The sequence below is a fragment of the Malaya genurostris genome, chromosome 1, assembly GCF_030247185.1.
Source record: "Malaya genurostris strain Urasoe2022 chromosome 1, Malgen_1.1, whole genome shotgun sequence".
Lineage (NCBI taxonomy): Eukaryota > Metazoa > Arthropoda > Insecta > Diptera > Culicidae > Malaya > Malaya genurostris.
This window is the reverse complement of record NC_080570.1, coordinates 137,383,856-137,404,216: the sequence shown is the minus strand read 5'-3', so window position 1 is coordinate 137,404,216 and position 20,361 is coordinate 137,383,856. Positions and strand designations below refer to the sequence as shown.

The following is a 20,361-nucleotide window of genomic DNA, read 5'->3' as shown; positions in this document are numbered from 1 at the left end:
GTAACGTCCGTAACGCTTTGTAACGTCGTAAACGTACAAAAAAGTAACGCATTCAACGCGTCGTAACAAAAACGTAACGCTTTATTACGCCTATAATTCACAAAAAAGTAACGCATGTAACGCTTATAACTTATAAAACAGTAACGTCTGTAACGCTTCGTAACATCTTAAACGTACAACAAATTAACGTATGTAGCGTTTCGTAACACCTATAATTTACAAAAAAGTAACGCATGTAATGCTTCGTAACACCTATGGTTCATAAAAAAGAAACATGTAACGCTTCGTAATGCCTGTAACTTCCAAAAGAGTAACGTATATAACACTTCGTAACGCCTATAACTCACAAATAAGTAACGCATGTCACACTTCGTAACGGCTATAATTTACAAAAAAGTAACACTTCGTAACGCCTATGATTCATAAAAAAGTAACGCATGTAACACTTCGTAACGCCTATAACATACGAAAAAGTAACAGATGTAGTGCTTTGTAACGTGTATAACTTACAAAAGAGTAACTTTTCGTAACGCTTCGTAACACATATGACTATTACTAATAAGTAACGCATTTAATGATTCTAAAAGCCTTCAGCTTACAAAAAAGTGACGCATCGCCACGCCTATAACAAACTAAAACGTAACGCTTCGTAACGTCTGTAACTTCGTAACGCTTCGTAACCCCTAAATCTTTCTTAAAAGTACCGCATCGTAACTCATTTACCGCAAGAATCTAACCCTTATAACGGTTTTTAACATTCATAATTTCGACAAAATAACTCGGTATGATTTGTAACCCTCAATTTAAGAAAATTTTCCTATGCAACGCTTTCTTGCTTCTTAAACTTAAAGGTAACGCTTCCCATCTTACAATAATATTGAATGAAACGCTTCGTCAAATGGAACATTTTTCCATATTGGGGACGGGAATAGCGTGATGGGTAAGTCGATGCCTTTCACGTAACCCGGCTGGGTTCGATTCCCAATCCCGCACGTAGGGTCAGAAAGTTTTTCTAGCCTGAAGATGCGAATGACCTACCGCTATAATCGGAATAAAAAAAGCTTCCATAGTACCTTCGTACCGTGTATAGCTTCAACCACTACACTACTATTTTATGTATTATTATTGTTGTCATTTATTTTACTCCGGGTTCATCCTCCATTTTGTATGATTTTAGCTCTGTTCTGCTTCGTAAGACCTGCCGTTGCGTGCTTTATCGGCAGTGGAGTTTTTACCCTCACGTAAATCTTAAAACCCACTTCTCTTAGGTATTTAGGTTTTTTTCAAAAGCAGAAATAGGATTGGTTCAATTATAGTTAACGCTAAGTTGTCCTAGCATTGCTAAGTGGCACTTGTATTTCAATTTGAACTGCTATGCACAGAACAATCAAAGACGAAATGCGTAAAGGAAAGATCCCCGGTTTTGAATAGTAAATTGTTAGTAAAATAACAAAATACAAATTTTACTGGGATTTTCCTATATTTCGGGGAATATTCGACATCACTCAAATCACTGAATCGTAGATAATTTTTTCGGTGAAGCTCCCGAATGCAGACTAGACCACCCGCAATCGCTTTCATTCGCTTTTACGAAGCTGCCACACTGCCGGCAGGGATATCTTATCGATTCCGAGCCGCCCGAAAGCGATTACCAACTGTCTTCACCAACACTGGCACCGTCCCTCCACCGTCGTCGATGATTACGTGAAAAGCGTGATTTGGATATCGCACCACGGATGTCAGTTCGATGCGCGCATTTCAACCGGATGGTTTCGACGATTTCTGTAAGTCAAGACCAGCCGAGTTAAGTCCATTGTCAGTAGCTGCCGGAAGTAACCATCTTCGTGCCCACCAACCATGATGCAAGGAACGGTCGTGACGGTGCCGACGCCGACACCCGCCCCGAATCCGGTCGCGTCCGAATCCGCCCGACTGCGGTTCAACGTGGGATACTTTTTCACGATGTCCGGAGTGCTGAAGTTGGTTCAGATTGTAAGTAAATTTTGTTGGCTTAATTATAGCCGGAGGATCCGTTTTTTCTTTGGACAGTTGGGCAGTCTAGATTCTATGGTTCGTAAAATTAGTTTCCACACTGTCGGTCGATTCGCCTGCCATTGATAAGATTAGCGATCTACGGTCGGAGGCAACGGGAAGGCGTTTGTTGATGATACAGAAAAGGGGCGAAGCCATAAATCAATACCAAGTGGAGATCTTTGATAGTGTTCAGTTGTGATTTATTTTTTCGGCAAAAGAAAATTTTGGGTCATTTTGAGTGATAAGTGATAAGATTACGAAACTTGTTGAATCAGTTGGGACAGTTCTCAGAACGGAAGGGGTTTCTGATTGCCGAAATAGGAAGTCATTTAGCGTGACAAAGTGTAAATTGTAAGATTGTTCAAGGTTGGGTGAGATCTAAGATTTCACGGATATCATTGATCTAAAGTACGAAAAAAATATGGCAGAAAGTGCCTACTTGACTTGACGCAAGTAGATTGACAATGTGTTGGTTCTCGAACCCAATTGAGTTAAAATGAATCTAGGTTTGAATTAGTTTTGGTGATTTTGAGTATGATTGCAAGATTAGACCTATGACTTATTAATATCTTCGTCCCAACTGATAACAAAGTAAGAACAAGTCATCAAACGGGAATAACCATGACAGTTTGAAGAATGAGTAATCAGAAGATAGTGACTGGAATTCCGATTAGTTCAAACATTGCGTCACAATTTTCCAACTAAAACACCTGTACTTTGATTGTACAGCACCTGTGCTTGTTTTTTTTTTATCTGTGCTTTATCTTATCACGTTATCCGGTTTATGATGTTACGAATGAATGCAATGCGTTTGAGTAAAATCAAAAAAGAAATCCGGAGCTAACAAAATAATGATATATTTATCTTTACCACACATTCATAAAAAGTTACAAAATGCATATGAAATAAGTCAATTTCAGAATTATTTCAATAGTATGTCATTTCGTGACAACGTGCTTTATGTTCATAAGAAGGTAGTTGGAAACGATTACGTCAAGGAAGTCGTCTAAGAGCGAACCTCATAAAGCTCTTTTGAACAAATTCGATACGATCGATATGAATGGAGTGATACGGGGACCACAAATTATCAAGGATGCTCCGAACCAGGGAAATGTGTCTTCAGACTATAAACGTCTGTGAAGTCTCGAGTTACACGTTTGATTAGTCCCAGTACTGCAAATGCCTTAGCAGTAACCGTTGAGTAGTGTTCCGTAAAACGGAGCTTGCAATCGAGAATACTACCTAGATCCTTAACAGATGATACTCGTACAACTGGGATGGTTTTCATAGAGTACTCAAACACAATAGGCGAGCGTATGCCGGCAAACGTTATAACATTTGATTTATCTATATTCACCGTCATACCGTTTGTGTCACACCATGTCAATATCCTTTCCGTGTCCATTTGCAGAGCACAGCAGTCCACTAGCGTAGTGATGATGCGATAAATTTTTAGATCATTAGCGTACATGGTTTTAAAAGACGTTAATCTATCACATAGGTCGTTGATAAAGAGCACAAATAGTAGTGGCCCAAGATGACTTCCTTGGGGTACTCCAGATGTGATAATGAAACTGCTCGAACACGAAGAATCCTGTCTAACAGATGCACTACGATTTGTAAGATGTGAAAAAATCCAAGAGGTTAGCCAGTTTTGGAAACCATTTCGTTTCAATTTCTCAACAGCAAGTGAATGTGGTACGCAGTCAAAAGCTTTCGAAAAGTCAACATATATCGCATCGATCTGTTGTCGTATTTCCGTTTTACTAACAAGAGATTCGTTGTCGACGACCGTTCATTTTTTTTTTTTAAACCGTGTTGGGCCGATGAGATTACGTTTTTAACTGCCGGATAAAGAATCCCTAGTAGCATACTTTCAAAAACTTTGAGAAGGCAGCTCAGGATTGAAATTTTTCTGTAATGACATTATGAACGTTTCCGTTTTTGTGAATTGGTAACATTAAAGCCTTCTTTCACTGCGTCGGAAAAGTATTCTTAGCAAGCGATCGATTGATTACAGCTAGTTACAGACTTATTTGCCAAACATTACTACCTTCAGATTGAAATGTTGACATTTGCTTAAGACATATGATGACAGACTTTAAATTTGTTCACTAATCTAACGAATGGTTCGGTAAATTTTTGTCGTAAGTCTCGTACTTTACTATGGGGCGCGTTTTCAAAATTTATGTTTTTTTATTGTTGTTTTATTTAAGTATCTACCGGGTAATTGTTTGTGGTATTTCCGATAACTGAGTGCAAATGAAAAAAAATCGAATGCGGCTTCACCACTTCGGTGGCGACGACGAGTTCATTATGTAAAGTAAACGAAATAAGCCTTTCGGCGAAATGACCCATTCGGCAAAATTGCATTCGGCGAAACGACTTTCGGCGAAATGACCCGCTCCCCCTCCAGTTATATCTGTGACATTACCCATCCGCCTTTTTGTGTTTGTTTTCTTTTCGGTGAAATTCTGGATTTGAATAGATTTTCGGATTTCATAAAACAACACAAATTTTCATCTTACCATTAGGTTTTTCAAATTCGGATTTTTTTTTCTCAAAAACGAATGAAGAATATTCGAATCAGTCGTGGCTATAGTTTCATTGTACTGTATATCCACGAAAAAACAAAAAGTGTCCCGTAATTATGAGCGCTCTCCGTCGAGTCCACCAGAGATCGTCCTCGAACGATATGTGTGGGCAGCAAGTGGACAAGTGATATGAGTTTATTTTCTGCCTATGGGTAAACAAAAAGCTTTAAGTAGTTTTAATGTCTTAAAACTTTGTTTACCTGTACCTCAATTCATTGGACGAACCCTTCAAGATTTTTTTTCGGTTGGTCAATTAAAAGACACTTGCTGGAAATTTTAATAACTTTGATAGTTAGTTTTCACGACAATCAGTATTTACAGAAGTTCGGTTACTGGATGATAATTTTACCATATATGGACAGTAGGATTTTTACCGTACTCGGCGAATATTCAGATTTACAGTATGAATTGTATATCTATTAACAGCATTCTCTAAAGAAACATGCGTAAGACCGATCGTCCAGTAAAAATTTGCCTAATTTCTGTAAAATGAAGTTCATGTACCGAAATATCGGTTATTTCTATTGGTTACCGGAAGTTTTACGTAAAAAAAACCGAACAAAGGAATTAAATCTTAGTGTGTAGGACACACCTTCGTTCTGACGTTTTTCCGTACTTTCCAGATCTTCGGTATCGTTTGCATGGCCTGTGCCTCTCCGGTCATCGCTGGCACCGGTTGGTTTATGTTTGTGGCAATCTTCTCCTTCATACTGACGGCACTGTGGAGCCTAGCGCATCTCTTTGGGATCCGGGAAGTGATCGACCCATCCTTCAAGTGGGGTGCAACGGTAAGCTTGATGGCGAGACTGACATGAGTAACGTGTATGACTAATAGTGTTTATTTCCGGCAGGAATTTTTCATCACAGCTTTCCTGGCGTTGCTGTACTTCATTGCATTCATCGTGCAGTTGGCACTGTGGGCGAATCTGGATCATCCGGATCGGAGTAGAAATCTGGCAGCCGGGGTAAGTTTCGTTTTCATTTGCGGCATCAAGAATCCCATTATCGATTCTGATGGAATTAAATTTACTCTAATGTTAAGTTTAAATGGACCATTCCGAATCCTCATCTTTCTTTCGATGATAAGAATCTCTTCGGCCAGCGGAATGCGCTTTGGAAGGTCGGAAATTTTGTATCTGGTCCTAAGAGCATTGGTAATCGTTCAAAAGGTTTGAAATTGGATACCACACGAATTGTGTCCAAAATAGATATCGAACGGCGCTGCTACTGAAGCGGCTTGAGAAAGTCATAATTTGAGAGGTTAAAAATCACAAGTAAATTTATGCTAAGTGCACATAGCCCTTCTGATTTGTTTTTACGTTTCGTCTTCGACTGCGTTAGCAGTTCAAACAATATGTATACAGTCACACAATTTCTTCAACTTTTGTGACTTGTTGTGCAACGTGTAATTAGAAATGATATAAAGAGTACAAATATCTCTTTCTATGCTTTATGTTTTTTTTCCGGAGAATTTTCCCAAGTGATTATCGGATGTGATGTGCTCTTTTTATTAACTCCGGAATCATCAACTGTGCGATTTGTACGGAAGAGTACTCTTAAGAAGTGTCTCCATGTATGGCACTCATAAGGAAACTCAAAGGATTAACTCTGTTTTGGCTTGTTTTAGCATTCTGCCAATGCGCTCGGAACAGATTGGAATGGTGCCGCGCCAACGGAGTCAATTTTGTGCCAAAAGATATTAACCCACAAAATTCATTTCAATTCTGGGTAATTAAGAAGACATAATTTCGCAAAATTCCCATAACTATTAAAATTTACCCAGGTTCCAGGGTAAAAAACAACAAAAAACACAAAGAGTATTGTTTGTACGAAATGTAATCGGTGAAGTGAAAAGGAAAGTGCGGACTTTAGGGATGGGAGCTGAAATCATGTGAAACAAATTTTTCAAATCATATCTCATTAGTAGTTTTTCACTACCTGAAAATTACAAGAAAATTCAATTTTTGTGAGTAAGTTTGAGTGCGCTTTTTTATCGCATACACTCTCTATTATTGGGCATTTTTGGAGCAAAATTTAAACCGATATCGTTGCGAAAAAGGTTTTTTTTTCACAAGACAACCGCAACCGCAGCTAAAACCTACGATTTAAGGCTACAATCGCTAACCCATCCATTTCCATTCGCTCGATTTGGTTCCCTCGAATTATTTTGCTATGCTGAAAGTCAAAAGATGACCCTTCAATAAAAAAAAAACAGCTCGTGTGAGCAGATCAACGATGCTGCAAAGAAGTATTTTGCACACCGTTTCGAACGGGATCAAACAGAAAATCTTCATTTCATTCCTTAAGGAAAGAATCCTTGGTTGTTTCCCAGTCAATTCATTCCAGCTTGGAAACGGTGAGGGTATCTAATTCGGAATACTTTCGAACACCAAATTTCGCATGTTTTAACTAAGTAGGGAATCATTAATATTATGCTTACCATCGGTCAAATTATTGCATCAATTGAAAAAAAAATCTCTATTTTGGAAGGTTTTTTTTCCTATTGAATCGCTCTTACTAAATTCCATTTATCATTTTCAGTCTTTTGGAATATTCAACTTTCTGGCGTACGTGGCTGGCACGTATTTCCTGTACGTGGACTACAGATAGGACACTGGATGCGAGGAAACAATAAGTATAATGTTTTATTTTTTCGTGGATCATTTTCCTAAGCATCAATTGAGTGCGCTCCAATACCGAAGAAAACAGTATGTGTTAAGGACTGTAATAAGTGTTGTCGAATATTTTTTCGTATATAAATTAAGTGCGACTAGTATCTTTTTTGTTTTGTGACGAGATGTGTGAAGAATTTCCAAAAGTTTTATAAATATTCACCGGAATAATAGCTTATGAACACTACAAACCAGTATTTTATTTCTGTGGTAATTATAAATGTGGATCCTGATGACCATATTTATTATTTAATTTAAGTCATCACCAATGGGGATTGTACTAAAGGTTGTCATCGTGTGGAGAAATCATATTACTTTACGGATTACTCGAGGTACCGTTACCCCATAACAAAAGATGACATACTGTAATTGTTACTTTCATTATCACTGGATTTGCACATGGGGTGAGCTCAATTTGTCGGCATTCCTCTCACCTCATAGATTAGTACAAACCAAATAGTTATATGAGAAAGTCATTATAATGCCAGTAGATGGTTGAAAATAGGTTTTCTGCTCAGTCAGTGCTTGCCTGTGAACAAAACGGGTAGCTTGGCCAACGAGATAATGACTTGATTGTAAAGTATATGCGTTCGCTCACCGGAAAGTCACTTTTGCACTGTATGTGATGTGTCGGTGCACACCGTGTTCGCTTGAGTATATTAAATATCAATTAGCTATTAAAGAATCGAATCCATTCAGTAATAGCCGTTCAACCGAGAAGGTTGTGTATAGAAGCGTACAGTTTAATAACGCTGGTTAGTTTACACGCGTTAAATACGACAACGGTTGAACTACAGGTAGAGACCTGTTGGCAGCAGCCGTTAAAACGTAAAATCGTGCTGCATAAGAGAGCCCTAGTGCTGGGCCAAGCTGGTGAAGGAAACAACAAAGGGCGTTTCCCAAGCTCTACCCAGGCCACAATATACAGCCACAAGTGCTGAGCAGGAGAGTGCAAAGGCACATTGAAGAAGAAGAGTGCAAAGGCACACAGAAGCAGGAGAGTGCAAAAGCACACCGGTGCGAAGGCACTTCGGTGCAGAAGCATATCGGTGCGGAGCACTAGGAAGAAGGAGACAAGACAACTCGGTCTTTCCACTGCCATACAACACGCAGGTATACACCGGTGACCTGCGCTGGTTGCAGCTGGCGAAGACAAAAGTAAATCGGAAATCGAGTGGTGCTGGATGTCAGGTAGCAGTAGCATCACATCCAACAATCAGCATCCAACAAGAACATCTAGAGCAACGAGGATCTACACGGCAGTGCAACGGAGATAGACAACAATTTCAAGGTAGAAGTTTTTTCTTTTCCTTTTGATTGAGTACTGTGTAGTGTTGGTTTCATTTTTTATTTTAAAGTTTGATTAAAAAAATTTTAATGTGATGGATGAATCCATGGACGTAAATCCTAGCATGAATCCGATACCCCCACGAACGAAAAAATATCAGGAGAGCTCTTCTGGGCCTTGGATAGTCTTTTTTAGACGTATATCAAAGCCATTAAACATTTACCAAATTTCTAAAGGTTTGACATCACGATACTCTTCAATCAAAGAGATCATAAAAGTAAATAACGATAAAATTCGTGTTGTGGTAAATAATTTGAAACACGCGAATGATATTGTCTCTTCGGAACATTTCAATAAAGAGTATAAAGTTTACATACCCTCCAAAGATGTCGAAATTGACGGTGTTGTTACCGAAGCGAGTCTTTCGGTAGATGATTTACTCAAGCATGGTGTTGGTCGTTTCAAGAACTCTATGCTTGAGGGTGTGAAAATACTGGAGTGCAAACAACTGTACTCAGTAGTTTATGAAGAGGGAAAAAAAGTTTATCGCCCATCAGACTCGTTTCGAGTGACATTTGCCGGATCTGCGTTGCCGTCCCATGTCTATGTCGATAAAATTCGCCTCCCTGTTCGGCTTTTTGTTCCAAATGTAATGAATTGTACGAACTGCAAAAAATTCGGACACACAGCTACTTACTGTAGCAATAAACCAAAATGTATTAAGTGTGAAGGACCTCATAAAGATAATGATTGCAACAAGGAAATTGAAAAATGTATTTATTGTGGGGAAAGCCCTCATGAGGATATTTCAGTATGCACTGCATTTAAAGTGCACAAAGACAAAATTAAGCTTTCTTTAAAAGCACGGTCAAAGCGCACTTATGCAGAAATGCTTAAAACGGTCATTGATGTCCCCCCTTTGGAAACCGAAAACGGGTTTTCAAATCTAGAGGAAACAGAGGACTCTGACTCTGACGAAAATAGTGAAGGTAATTCGTTTATCACTACCCAAGGGTCAGTTAAGAGAAAGAAATCTTCTTCCAAATTACCAAAAAAGACACCTAAAGTTTCATCTTCAAAAAAAGATCCCCGTGTTAAACAAAAAAAGTCAAAACCAAAGACTGTGCCTCCTGGTTTGTCAAATTCACAAACCAATCCAGGATCTAGCACAGAAAAAGGTAATAATCCTGTAGGCTCCATTTCACAGCCACCAACAGGATTACTGAAGTTTTCGGAAATTGTTGAATGGATTTTCTCAGCATTCAATATATCTGAACCCTTAAAGACCCTCATAATGGCATTCCTTCCAATAGCTAGAAATTTTTTGAAGCAGTTATCAGCTCAATGGCCAATTGTCTCAGGTTTTGTATCTTTTGATGGATAATTTATCACCCGCCGCAAATGATACAATCACTGTCCTGCAGTGGAATTGTCGAAGCATCATGCCAAAACTTGATTCATTTAAAATTTTATTGCATAGTCAAAAATGTGATGTATTTGCTTTATGCGAAACATGGCTTACTTCAAACATAGCTTTAAATTTTAATGATTTTAACATTATACGTCTCGATAGAGACTCTCCGTATGGTGGAGTGCTTTTGGGAATTAAGAAATGCTATTCCTTTTATAGATTAAACATCCCTTCAACTTCTAGTATAGAAGTTGTTGCTTGCCAAATAAACATTAAAGGCAAAGATATTTGCATAGCTTCGGTTTATATTCCTCCAAAAGCACAAGTTGGACAGCGACAGCTTAATGAAATGGTTGAAGCCCTTCCTGCTCCACGATTGATCCTGGGGGATTTAAATTCGCACGGAATGATGTGAGGTTCCGTTTACAATGATAGCAGATCATCTTTAATACAAAACATTTGTGACAATTTTAGCATGACGGTATTAAATATGGGTAGCATGACACGGATCCCAAGACCTCCTGCACGCCCAAGTGCATTAGATCTATCTCTTTGCTCAACATCAATTCGACTAGATTGCACCTGGAAAATATTGCCTGATTTACACGGTAGCGATCATGTAACAAATGTATTGCTAATTCAGCTAGTATTCCATATGATTTGACAAAAAATATCGACTGGATTAAATACCAAAGTAGAATCTCTAGTATTTTGAATTCAATGGAAGAGCTCCCTCCACTTGAAGAATATGACTTCCTCATTTGTTCGATTCTGGAGGCAGCAGAACAATCCCAAACTAAACGCTTTCCTGGGCCAACGACTAACAGAAGGCCTCCCAACCCCTGGTGGGACAAAGAGTGCTCAGAGGCTAAACTCGCAAAACAAAATGCTTGCAAGACGTTTCTAAAACGGGGAGGAGGAACTCCTCAGAATTTTGAAAAACTTATGGTTTTAGAAACCAAGTACAAGAGCATACTTCGAGCCAAAAAATGTAGCTATTGGAGACATTTTGTCGAAGATTTGTCAAGAGAAACCTCAATGAGCACTCTTTGGAATACGGCCAGACGAATGAGGAATCGTAACGTGGGCAATGAGAGTGATGAATACTCGAACCGATGGATATTTGACTTTGCTAGGAAAGTTTGCCCAGATTCTGTTCCTACGCAAAGCATTATACGGGAATCTCCTCCAAATAATGGTTTTATTAATAACCCATTTTCAATGATGGAATTTTCTATAGCACTCTTGTCTTGTAACAATAACGCCCCTGGGTTGGACAGAATTAAATTCAACTTGGTGAAGAATCTGCCCGACCTCGCAAAAAGACGTTTGTTGGAATTGTTCAACAAGTTTCTTGAGCAAAATATTGTTCCACCTGACTGGAGACAAGTGAAAGTTATCGCCATTCAAAAACCGGGGAAACCAGCTTCCAATCACAACTCATATAGACCCATTGCGATGTTGTCCTGCATCAGAAAATTGTTCGAAAAAATTATTCTACGACGTCTCGACACTTGGGTCGAGACGAACGGTTTGTTGTCAGATACTCAGTTTGGCTTCCGTAGAAATAAAGGGACGAATGATTGCCTTGCATTACTTTCGTCTGACATCCAAATTGCCTTCGCTCAAAAGCAACAAATGGCATCTGTATTTTTAGACATTAAAGGAGCATTTGATTCAGTTTCCATTGATGTTCTTTCAGACAAGCTCCACCAACATGGACTTCCAGCGGTTATAAATAATTATTTGCACAACCTTTTGTCAGAGAAGTGCATGTATTTTTCACATGGCGATTTGGCAACATTCAGAATTAGCTACATGGGTCTCCCGCAAGGCTCATGCCTCAGTCCGCTCCTCTATAATTTTTACGTGAATGACATTGACAGCTGTCTAGTAACCCCATGTACACTAAGACAATTGGCAGATGATGGCGTGGTTTCAGTTACTGGGCCCAAAGCTATTGATCTGCATAAACCATTGCAAGATACCTTAGATAACTTGTCCGTTTGGGCTGTTCATCTTGGTATCGAATTCTCTGCGGAGAAAACAGAGTTAGTCGTCTTTTCAAGAAAGCATGATCCCGCGCAGCTTCAGCTCCATATGATGGAAAGAATGATCCAACAGGTTTTAACTTTTAAATACCTCGGGGTGTGGTTCGATTCCAAATGCACGTGGGGAGGACACATTAGGTATCTGATAACGAAATGCCAACAAAGAGTAAATTTTCTTCGAACAATAACAGGATCTTGGTGGGGTTCTCATCCGCAAGATCTAATAAAATTGTATCAAACAACGATACTTTCAGTGATGGAATATGGATGCGTTTGTTTTCGTTCCGCTGCAAACTCTCATTTTATCAAACTTGAGCGAATTCAGTACCGTTGTTTGCGAATTGCCTTAGGCTGCATGCACTCGACACATACAATGAGTCTTGAAGTTCTGGCGGGAGTTCTTCCATTAAAAGATCGATTTTGGGAGCTTTCATCACGCCTGCTAATAAGATGTGAGGTGCTGAATCCCATGGTAATTAATAATTTCGAACGACTAGTCGAGCTTCGATCTCAAACAAAATTCATGACAGTATATTTTAACCATATGTCACAGGAAATCAACCCTTCAAGATATATTCCTATCCGTGTCAGCATCCTAAGTGCCCCTGACTCAACTTTATTTTTCGACACATACATACAGCGCGAAGCGCGTGGAATCCCGGATCATCTACGTTCGACGGAAATCCCAAAAATATTTTCAAGTAAGTTCAGGCATATTGACTCTGAGAAAATGTTTTATACGGAAGGATCGCGAATTGAAGAAGCGACAGGGTTTGGTATGTTCAACAATAATGTTTCGGCCTCATTTAGGCTTCAAGAACCTGCATCTGTTTATATAGCAGAGCTAGCAGCAGTTCATTATAGTTTGAGTGTAATCGTCACATTATTTCCTCTTCACAGATAGTCTGAGTGCAATTGAAGCCATTCGCTCAATCGCTGGCAAAAATGAACCGTTTTTCTTGGGTAAAATAAAACAGTGTCTGAACGACATATTGAATAATAATTATCTAATCACTATAGTCTGGGTCCCGGCTCATTGCTCCATTCCAGGCAATGAAAGAGCCGATAATTTAGCCAAACGTGGTGCTATTGAGGGTGAAATTTATGAGCGACCGATTGCTTTCAACGAATTCTATAGTTCGTCTCGCCAAAGAACACTTGCCAGCTGGCAAGCATCTTGGGATAGAGATGATCTGGGTCGGTGGATGCACTCAATTATTCCGAAAATATCGACAAAGGCATGGTTCAGGGGACTGGATGTGAGTAGGGATTTCATTCGTGTGATGTCCAGACTCATGTCCAATCACTACACGTTAGATGCACATCTCCTTCGAATTGGGCTCTCCGAGACTAATCATTGTGCTTGTGGCGAAGGTTATCGGGATATTGATCATGTCGTTTGGACATGCGTGGAGTATCGTGATGTCAGATCTCAACTAATAAATTCTTTGCGTACCCAAGGTAGACTATCCAATATCCCAGTTCGAGACATTCTTGCTTGTCGTGACCTTTCATACATGAAACTTATTTATCATTTCATAAAGAAAATTGGAGTTTCAATTTAATAAAGGCCCCTTTTAAGACTTAGTTCTGATCCCAGCTGCGTCCATGAGTTCAACCAATAGCTAAATTAGAATAAAAATTATGTAATGATACAAACAAACTCGAAACAGTTTATGAAATTATCAACAAAATGTCTGAAAATAACAGCTTATTTTATAATTTATAGAAGTTAATCGTTTGGTTCAAATAATATATCCGAGTAGATCTCATAATTAATGACGAGTTACCTAAGATGATATTTAAGCTATAAGAGAATATGTTTTAATAAATTAAAAACGTTGTGACTATGTTAGAATTAAATTAGGATAAGAATATTATGTAAAAGTGATGCTACGGCGAAGAAAAACTTATGTAAACTGCCTTAAGAAATAAACGTATTTATGGAAAAAAAAAAGAATCGAATCACTGTGGTCACCATAAGATAGCGTGATAGTGATTCTTTTGACATATCCCATGTATTTAGCAAACGATTTCTTAACGAGGGTTTTATAAAACTTAACGAATTCAAACATGTGCAGTTTGAGTTTGGAAAAGTCTTAAATGCTCAAAATGGGAAGGAGGAAGTCGGTTAAAAGCCAGCAGAAGCGCTTTATACTACGTTCCATTATAAAATATTCTAAAACCGGATCTTACTACTATGGATGTAATGGAACAAAACTTAGAAGACAGCTCCAATGAACGGAACTCCGTTCAATCATTCTTAAACAAAACCGACACTCGAACGAAAAAAAAATCTTTGTATTTCACCTCGATAAATAGAAATTAATCAGAATAGAATAATCAGTTTTGTTTTTGGGATTATCTGTGAACGATTTGTTACAATTTTAAGTGTGTTGATAGGTTCGGTTCTGCTTTTCTGAGATCTCTTGAACCCATCAAAAGCCGTCTGTAGTGATCAATAATATCAGGAATCAGTTGTTCCAAAAACCAAATATATTATATATCAATATATGAATCACTTTGACGAACCCAATACGAATCGTATCACAGTAACACCATCTCGTGACGAAAAAGGCCATTAGGTCTGTCATGTTTAGCAGTTTGCGCTTAGCGTGCACCCAGAAGTGAAATCTCGTTTAATTTTTCAAAAGGGCGTATAAGCAGGTGACAGAGGTGTGAACTTTTTTATATTGAAGTGTGTTTTTTCTGACGAAAGAAAAATATCACTTATAAATAATGTAGAATTACGCTATTTTAGACCTATCTTTTTCACTTTCAAGAGATATAAAGCAGTATTCAACTTTGTTCATGAATGTTATGAATAGTGGCTGAAACGCTTATCTTCACGAAACCTTTGAGGGCGATCTTTGGCAGATCACTTCTGATGTATAGAATATATCAACAAAATTAAAATGAAATGAACGGTGTATTACAAGTTACTTTGGTTGCGATATTTTTTTCATTGCGTTCATGACATTGCATTTAAATTAGCTGCACATTAACATTTTCTAAAAAGTAGTTGACTTTCATTCAACAGAGGAACCATTCCAAAATGCGACAAATAGAAAATTTGTGCTAATGCTGATAAATAGTATGATAAGTGCAATACATTTAGCATAAGAACAAGTTAATATTGTAATAATAAATACTGTAATACTGAATTCGGACATGTTGGCAAAATTCTGAAATTAGCATAAAGATTAATTTGTTTAGTTCTGCGTGCACATTTATATTATAGGGATTTTCATAAAACAGTGTGTTCTCTTCCGAGTTAGGATCAGATTGCAATTTTAAACCGTATCTACAGTTTATTTTTTCGTGCAGAAATATTCCATATATTTAGAGTTTTTTGGTTCAATGCATTGATTAGGAAAACTGTCATATGTGCATTGAAAAAATTGTAGTGTATTGGTAACCTTTTTTGCCACCGCACTTTACTGTGATGTCCCTCGTGAATCACAAGAGTGATCCATATTGATATATAGTATATTTGCAAAAACACATCTTTTTCGAAATGCAGTATTCCGAGTATCCATATTCATGATTATACAAGATTTACAAGGCGTATGTTCCTAAGGTTAAATCCTCTGTAATCGAGATAAGAAAAACTTAACCATCGAGGAGTTGTGATGATCCGAAGAAACCTAACAGTCTCACAGTTCCAACCAACCAAAAGTGAGGTGTTCTGTAGGTGACTGTGAAGATTCGTGCGAGACATTTGGGGTCAACTTTGACACTTGCACACGGATAACGGATAAACACCTATTTTACTATGTTTTGAATTGGAAGTAAAATACTTTGGTTTATTATGATACATAAATAAATAAATACAATTAATGACTCACAGTTTTGCTTAATTTGTAAAATTTTACATTTAAATTGTACTCTCACCAAACTCTGACAAGTTTGATAAATAGAATTTACTGATTCTTCGAAGTTTTATAGAACCGATTCTGATTTCCAAATTGTTACTATAAATCTATTTCGTTTCCACGACAATCTGCTCCACAGTAGGCGTTGATTTGCTTTTCGTTGAAGCGTGCTGTTGTTCACTGAAGAGCCGCCACCAGTCGACTAGATACGCAATGCTAACTAGGAACGCGAAAACACTTCCCACCACGTTCAATTCCGGTACCCACCAAAAGTTGAGGGCACGAATCAGAACCCAGCAGGCAAGAATTTGAAACACAATCCCTACTATCCCGGTGTAGCGAAGCTCAAATCCGGACCAGAACTTTGATCCGAAAGTCTTTTCCACGTAATGCGTTTTCTGCAGTGCATTTATCAAAAACACAAGCGTAGCGAGGGTACCGTAGAATGCGACGAAAAATAGAATATAATCAGCTTCCGTGTAAGGACTCCGTGGACGAGGATGTTCCAATCCAATTATGATAATTCCGAGAACCTGCAACAGAATCCTTTGTTCAACCGAAGTTTTACGAAAAATAAAATTGTCACACTCACCACTTGTGTCACCTTCAGTATCCCTTTCTGGGACTTCAGAACATCCCAGTCGAATCGAGAGTATATGTTGGGTATTTTAGGCTTTCCTTCGGCACCTGCCAGTGGGACCTCGACCGCATTCTTCGCTTCCATCGTGCTGTCGCGGCTGCTTCCCGGCGGTTCCTTCAGTTTATCCGACATTGCCAAGGACGGGTCGAAAATTAATTCTAACACGCAAAACCACTAAACCTTGTTGCTTTTTTTCTGCCGTTCCTGCTGTTGTTAATGTTGTTAAAAATAAAACGGAGCTGAGGACGCACTCAACTTCACGGGTGAAGTGTTTGCAATGGATTGAATCCAGCCAGGCCCCAAAAAAGCCTGTCCAGCTTGCGATGTTACGCGATAAGCGTTCAATTTATTGGCGTTCAACAGGCGCAAGTTTGCACTTTCGATGTGTGTGAGAGTGCAGGGCGCGCTTCGGCTACGGAAGGATAGAGTTTTCCCCTCGGATTTTATTCCTTTTCGACGCACGGTTGCAAAATAAAATTTCATTCCACTCGTAATAGAAGCGATTTAATAAGTAAAAAACTATCGAGTTCAAAATGCATCATCATCCTCAGCCGCTGCGTAGGAGTTGCCATTAATTGAAACCTGTTCCCGAGGAAGATCTATTATTGTTCAATTTGTGACACCCGTCGGCAGGGTTGGATGCCAATAACGTGGGGTTGAAACGTGAAGCGTCGGGGCATGGAGCATAAACAAGTTCCCCTCTGTGACCAAACCCAGAAAATACGATGTTGTATTCGTACGCCACGTCTATGAGTGTAGTCGTGTGATGAAGAGATTTTAACAATGAAAAGGGGAGATTCACGGATGGCTGTGTACCTGATTGATACGAACATTGCAGAGCAGAGACAAACGGATCTAACCGTTCAGTTGCATGATATTTGCTGACAACACTGAGAGTAGTGAGAACAACTTTTATGACGGTATTGCTGATTGACCTTTGCATGGTAGGAATTCCGCCAGTCACCAGAAACTTCAAAACAGATTTGGTAGTTTTATGTCCCTTTCTTTGTCGCATATTTGCCTTCATTCCATTTTTGCTTTTCTCATATAGAAAGGTTATGCAATCACTGTGAAAACCGATTGTCGATCCGAGGCCCGGAGGGCCGAGTCTTATATACCATTCGATTCAGTTCGTCAAGTACGCGAAATTTCTGTATGTGTGTAACATTTTGTTGCACTCACTTTTCTGGGAGATAGCTGAACCGGTTTTCATGAGCTTAGATTCAAATGAAAGGTCTTTTAACCCAAAAAAGTTCCTGAATTTTATTCAAATCCCACTTTCGGTTCCGGAATTAGAGGGTGATATGTGCAAAAAAAAAATGAAAATAAGTGCACTAACTTTTCTCAGAGACGGCTGAACCGATTCTCACAAACTTAGATACAAATGAAAGGTATAACCGACGACACGACCTGCCACTCGTCTATCGAAACTGTATCGAAAATTTAACTACCCCTCAGTAACTGGTAATGTCAAAATGAAATCGCCTGAAAAACAATTGGAACTGGCAACACAAGTTGATAGATTATTGATTTTAAATAACAGTTACCATAACCTTGGTTACAGCACATTAAAGAGTGGGAAATGTAAACAAAACAAACTGCCTCGAGTGGAATTATCATTTAGGATAGAAGTCTTCGTTAAGGCTTGGTGGTGTTAGAACAAATTAAAAATGAATTCCAGACAATTCAATATTCATGGATGTTTGTTAAATAGTTTAACGTAACCATACTTAGATCTGTAATGACTATCTGCTATGTAATTGAGTTTTTAAATGGTGTTAAGTTTTGCAGTCATTCAATCCGCCATTGCGAAATTTTTATCAGTTTATTATTTTCGAATGACTTCCTAAAGTAAAACCATTTCAATTCGCCACTTGTTCCAAATCGTTCAACCCTCGTTGCTAATCAGCATACATGTTGTGAAACAATGCGCTGTCATATTTTGGAAACTTCTCTACTTCTACTCTCAGTGATTTGAGGTCTTCGCAAAGTGCTTGTATACTTTGATGAATATGAAAGGCACTTGAACAGCACGGGAATCAAATTTCTCAGGATATTAGATCTGATCGAAATTATAGGTTTTGAAGTGCACACCGAAGACCTTCAGTGAAAACAGGTCTCCTTCAAATAATTTGATTATTTGTGTCTCAAACAGACTGTAATTACGATCTACCGTAAGGCGGCTGGAACTTGTTGAAGTAGTCGAATGTGAAGAGTGTCGGATACAACAATGAAGTCTCATTTTCGTTTCGTGAAGACTGGTACTAACTTCCGAGTTGGTTGACAGTATATTAAGCAAAAGTAATGTGTTTCGGAAACTCAACTGGATATTTCTAAAAAGAAAGACCATCATCATGGATGAGTCATATGACTCCACTGCAGATAGAGCTAATGGATAGCTGTGGATGATATAGGATGACGCCTTTCTGTCGCAACACTACTTCTAGTACCAGAGGTTATTGTTTATTTGTTTATTTGTTTATTTGTTGCTATATAATCCATCTGACAATAGGTGTCTTAATGAATAAAGTAAACTAAACTAAATATCATTCAACTTAGGCTAAATTATCATGAAACACAACACGAAAAAGGTCAAGTAGCTTACGATAAAACAAATTGGACGACAAATTAAAATCAAAAAACTCAGCGAATTCGTTGAATTGTCGACATATGGATCTAAATGGCTCATGCTGTCCGTATACAGTATACTGTGTTTCAAGGAGCAAGAAATTACGCTGTCGAAGAGATCTTTCTGGAGCATACATATTCAGACGTTCGAGTAATGCGGGACAATCAACAGCACCAAGAAGCAATTTCGCTGCGAATGTAGCTTGAGCATATGTCCTTCTTAATTCCAGGGGTTCAATGCTTAAGAGACGGCAACGATCCTCATATGACGGTAGCTGTATGGGGTCGTTCCAGGGTAAAAGTCTCAATGCGTATCTCACAAATTTGCGTTGCACTGCTTCAATCCTCAATATCCAATTTGAATGATATGGACACCAGACAATCGCGTTCGACTCAAGCACTGACCGTACCAGCGAGCAGTATAATGATCGTATGCACAAAGGATCGCGAAACTCGGAGGAAATTTTAAATATGAATCCCAATTGCCGATTTGCTTTGCAAATAATATTTTCATAGTGAAGCGATTTTGTAATCGAATACTATTGGTGCACTTTTTCGATGAAAAGATATAACACTGCATTTTTCGATACTCAATTTCAAAAAATTCTTGGTACACCATATTTGAAATGTATCAAGCATTTTTTGCAACTCCAGGCAATTTAACAGACTTTCAATAATTTTGAAAAGTTTCGTGTCGTCAGCATAGAACAAACGGCATTCCGGCGGTAACAGCGTTGATACATCATTAATGAAGATAGAGAACAGTAACGGACCAAGGATACTACCTTGAGGCACTCCCGAAAGATTCGTGAAGGTCTCCGAAGTCGAAGATCCAATTTTAATCCGAACAAAGCGGTTCGTCAAGTAAGACTTAAACCATGCAACTCCTCGTGTAGAGATTCCAAGTACCTCTAATTTTTTTAGAAGAATTCCGTGATCAACCCGGTCAAATGCCGCTTTAAGGTCAATATAAACCGCATCAGTCTGCAGGCCACGGTCCATGTTCCGTATACAGTTCGAAGTGAACTGTAAGAGATTCGTCGACACGGAACGATTAGGGAAAAATCCGTGCTGCTGGGTGTCAATGTAATTTCTGCAGCAGACGAACAAGATGTCGTTGACAATGATCTCAAACAGTTTTGAACATGCGCACAAGCAAGTAATTCCT

General features: G+C 38.7%; 2 protein-coding genes across 2 annotated transcripts; one reads left to right on the top strand and one right to left on the bottom strand.

The window, feature by feature from the left end:
- Positions 1-1,757: 1,757 nt before the first annotated feature.
- LOC131425336 (uncharacterized) lies at positions 1,758-7,460 on the top strand. Its single transcript, XM_058587154.1, has 4 exons — positions 1,758-1,992; positions 5,252-5,416; positions 5,480-5,593; positions 7,170-7,460. The coding sequence occupies exons 1-4, from the start codon at positions 1,858-1,860 to the stop codon at positions 7,236-7,238; spliced, it is 483 nt and encodes a 160-aa protein (XP_058443137.1). The 5' UTR covers positions 1,758-1,857; the 3' UTR covers positions 7,239-7,460.
- Positions 7,461-15,850: 8,390 nt separating this feature from the next.
- On the bottom strand, positions 15,851-17,103 carry LOC131425327 (uncharacterized). Its single transcript, XM_058587142.1, has 2 exons — positions 16,518-17,103; positions 15,851-16,458 (listed from the first exon to the last, which is right to left on the bottom strand). The coding sequence occupies exons 1-2, from the start codon at positions 16,695-16,697 to the stop codon at positions 16,033-16,035; spliced, it is 606 nt and encodes a 201-aa protein (XP_058443125.1). The 5' UTR covers positions 16,698-17,103; the 3' UTR covers positions 15,851-16,032.
- Between the last annotated feature and the right edge of the window lie 3,258 nt (positions 17,104-20,361).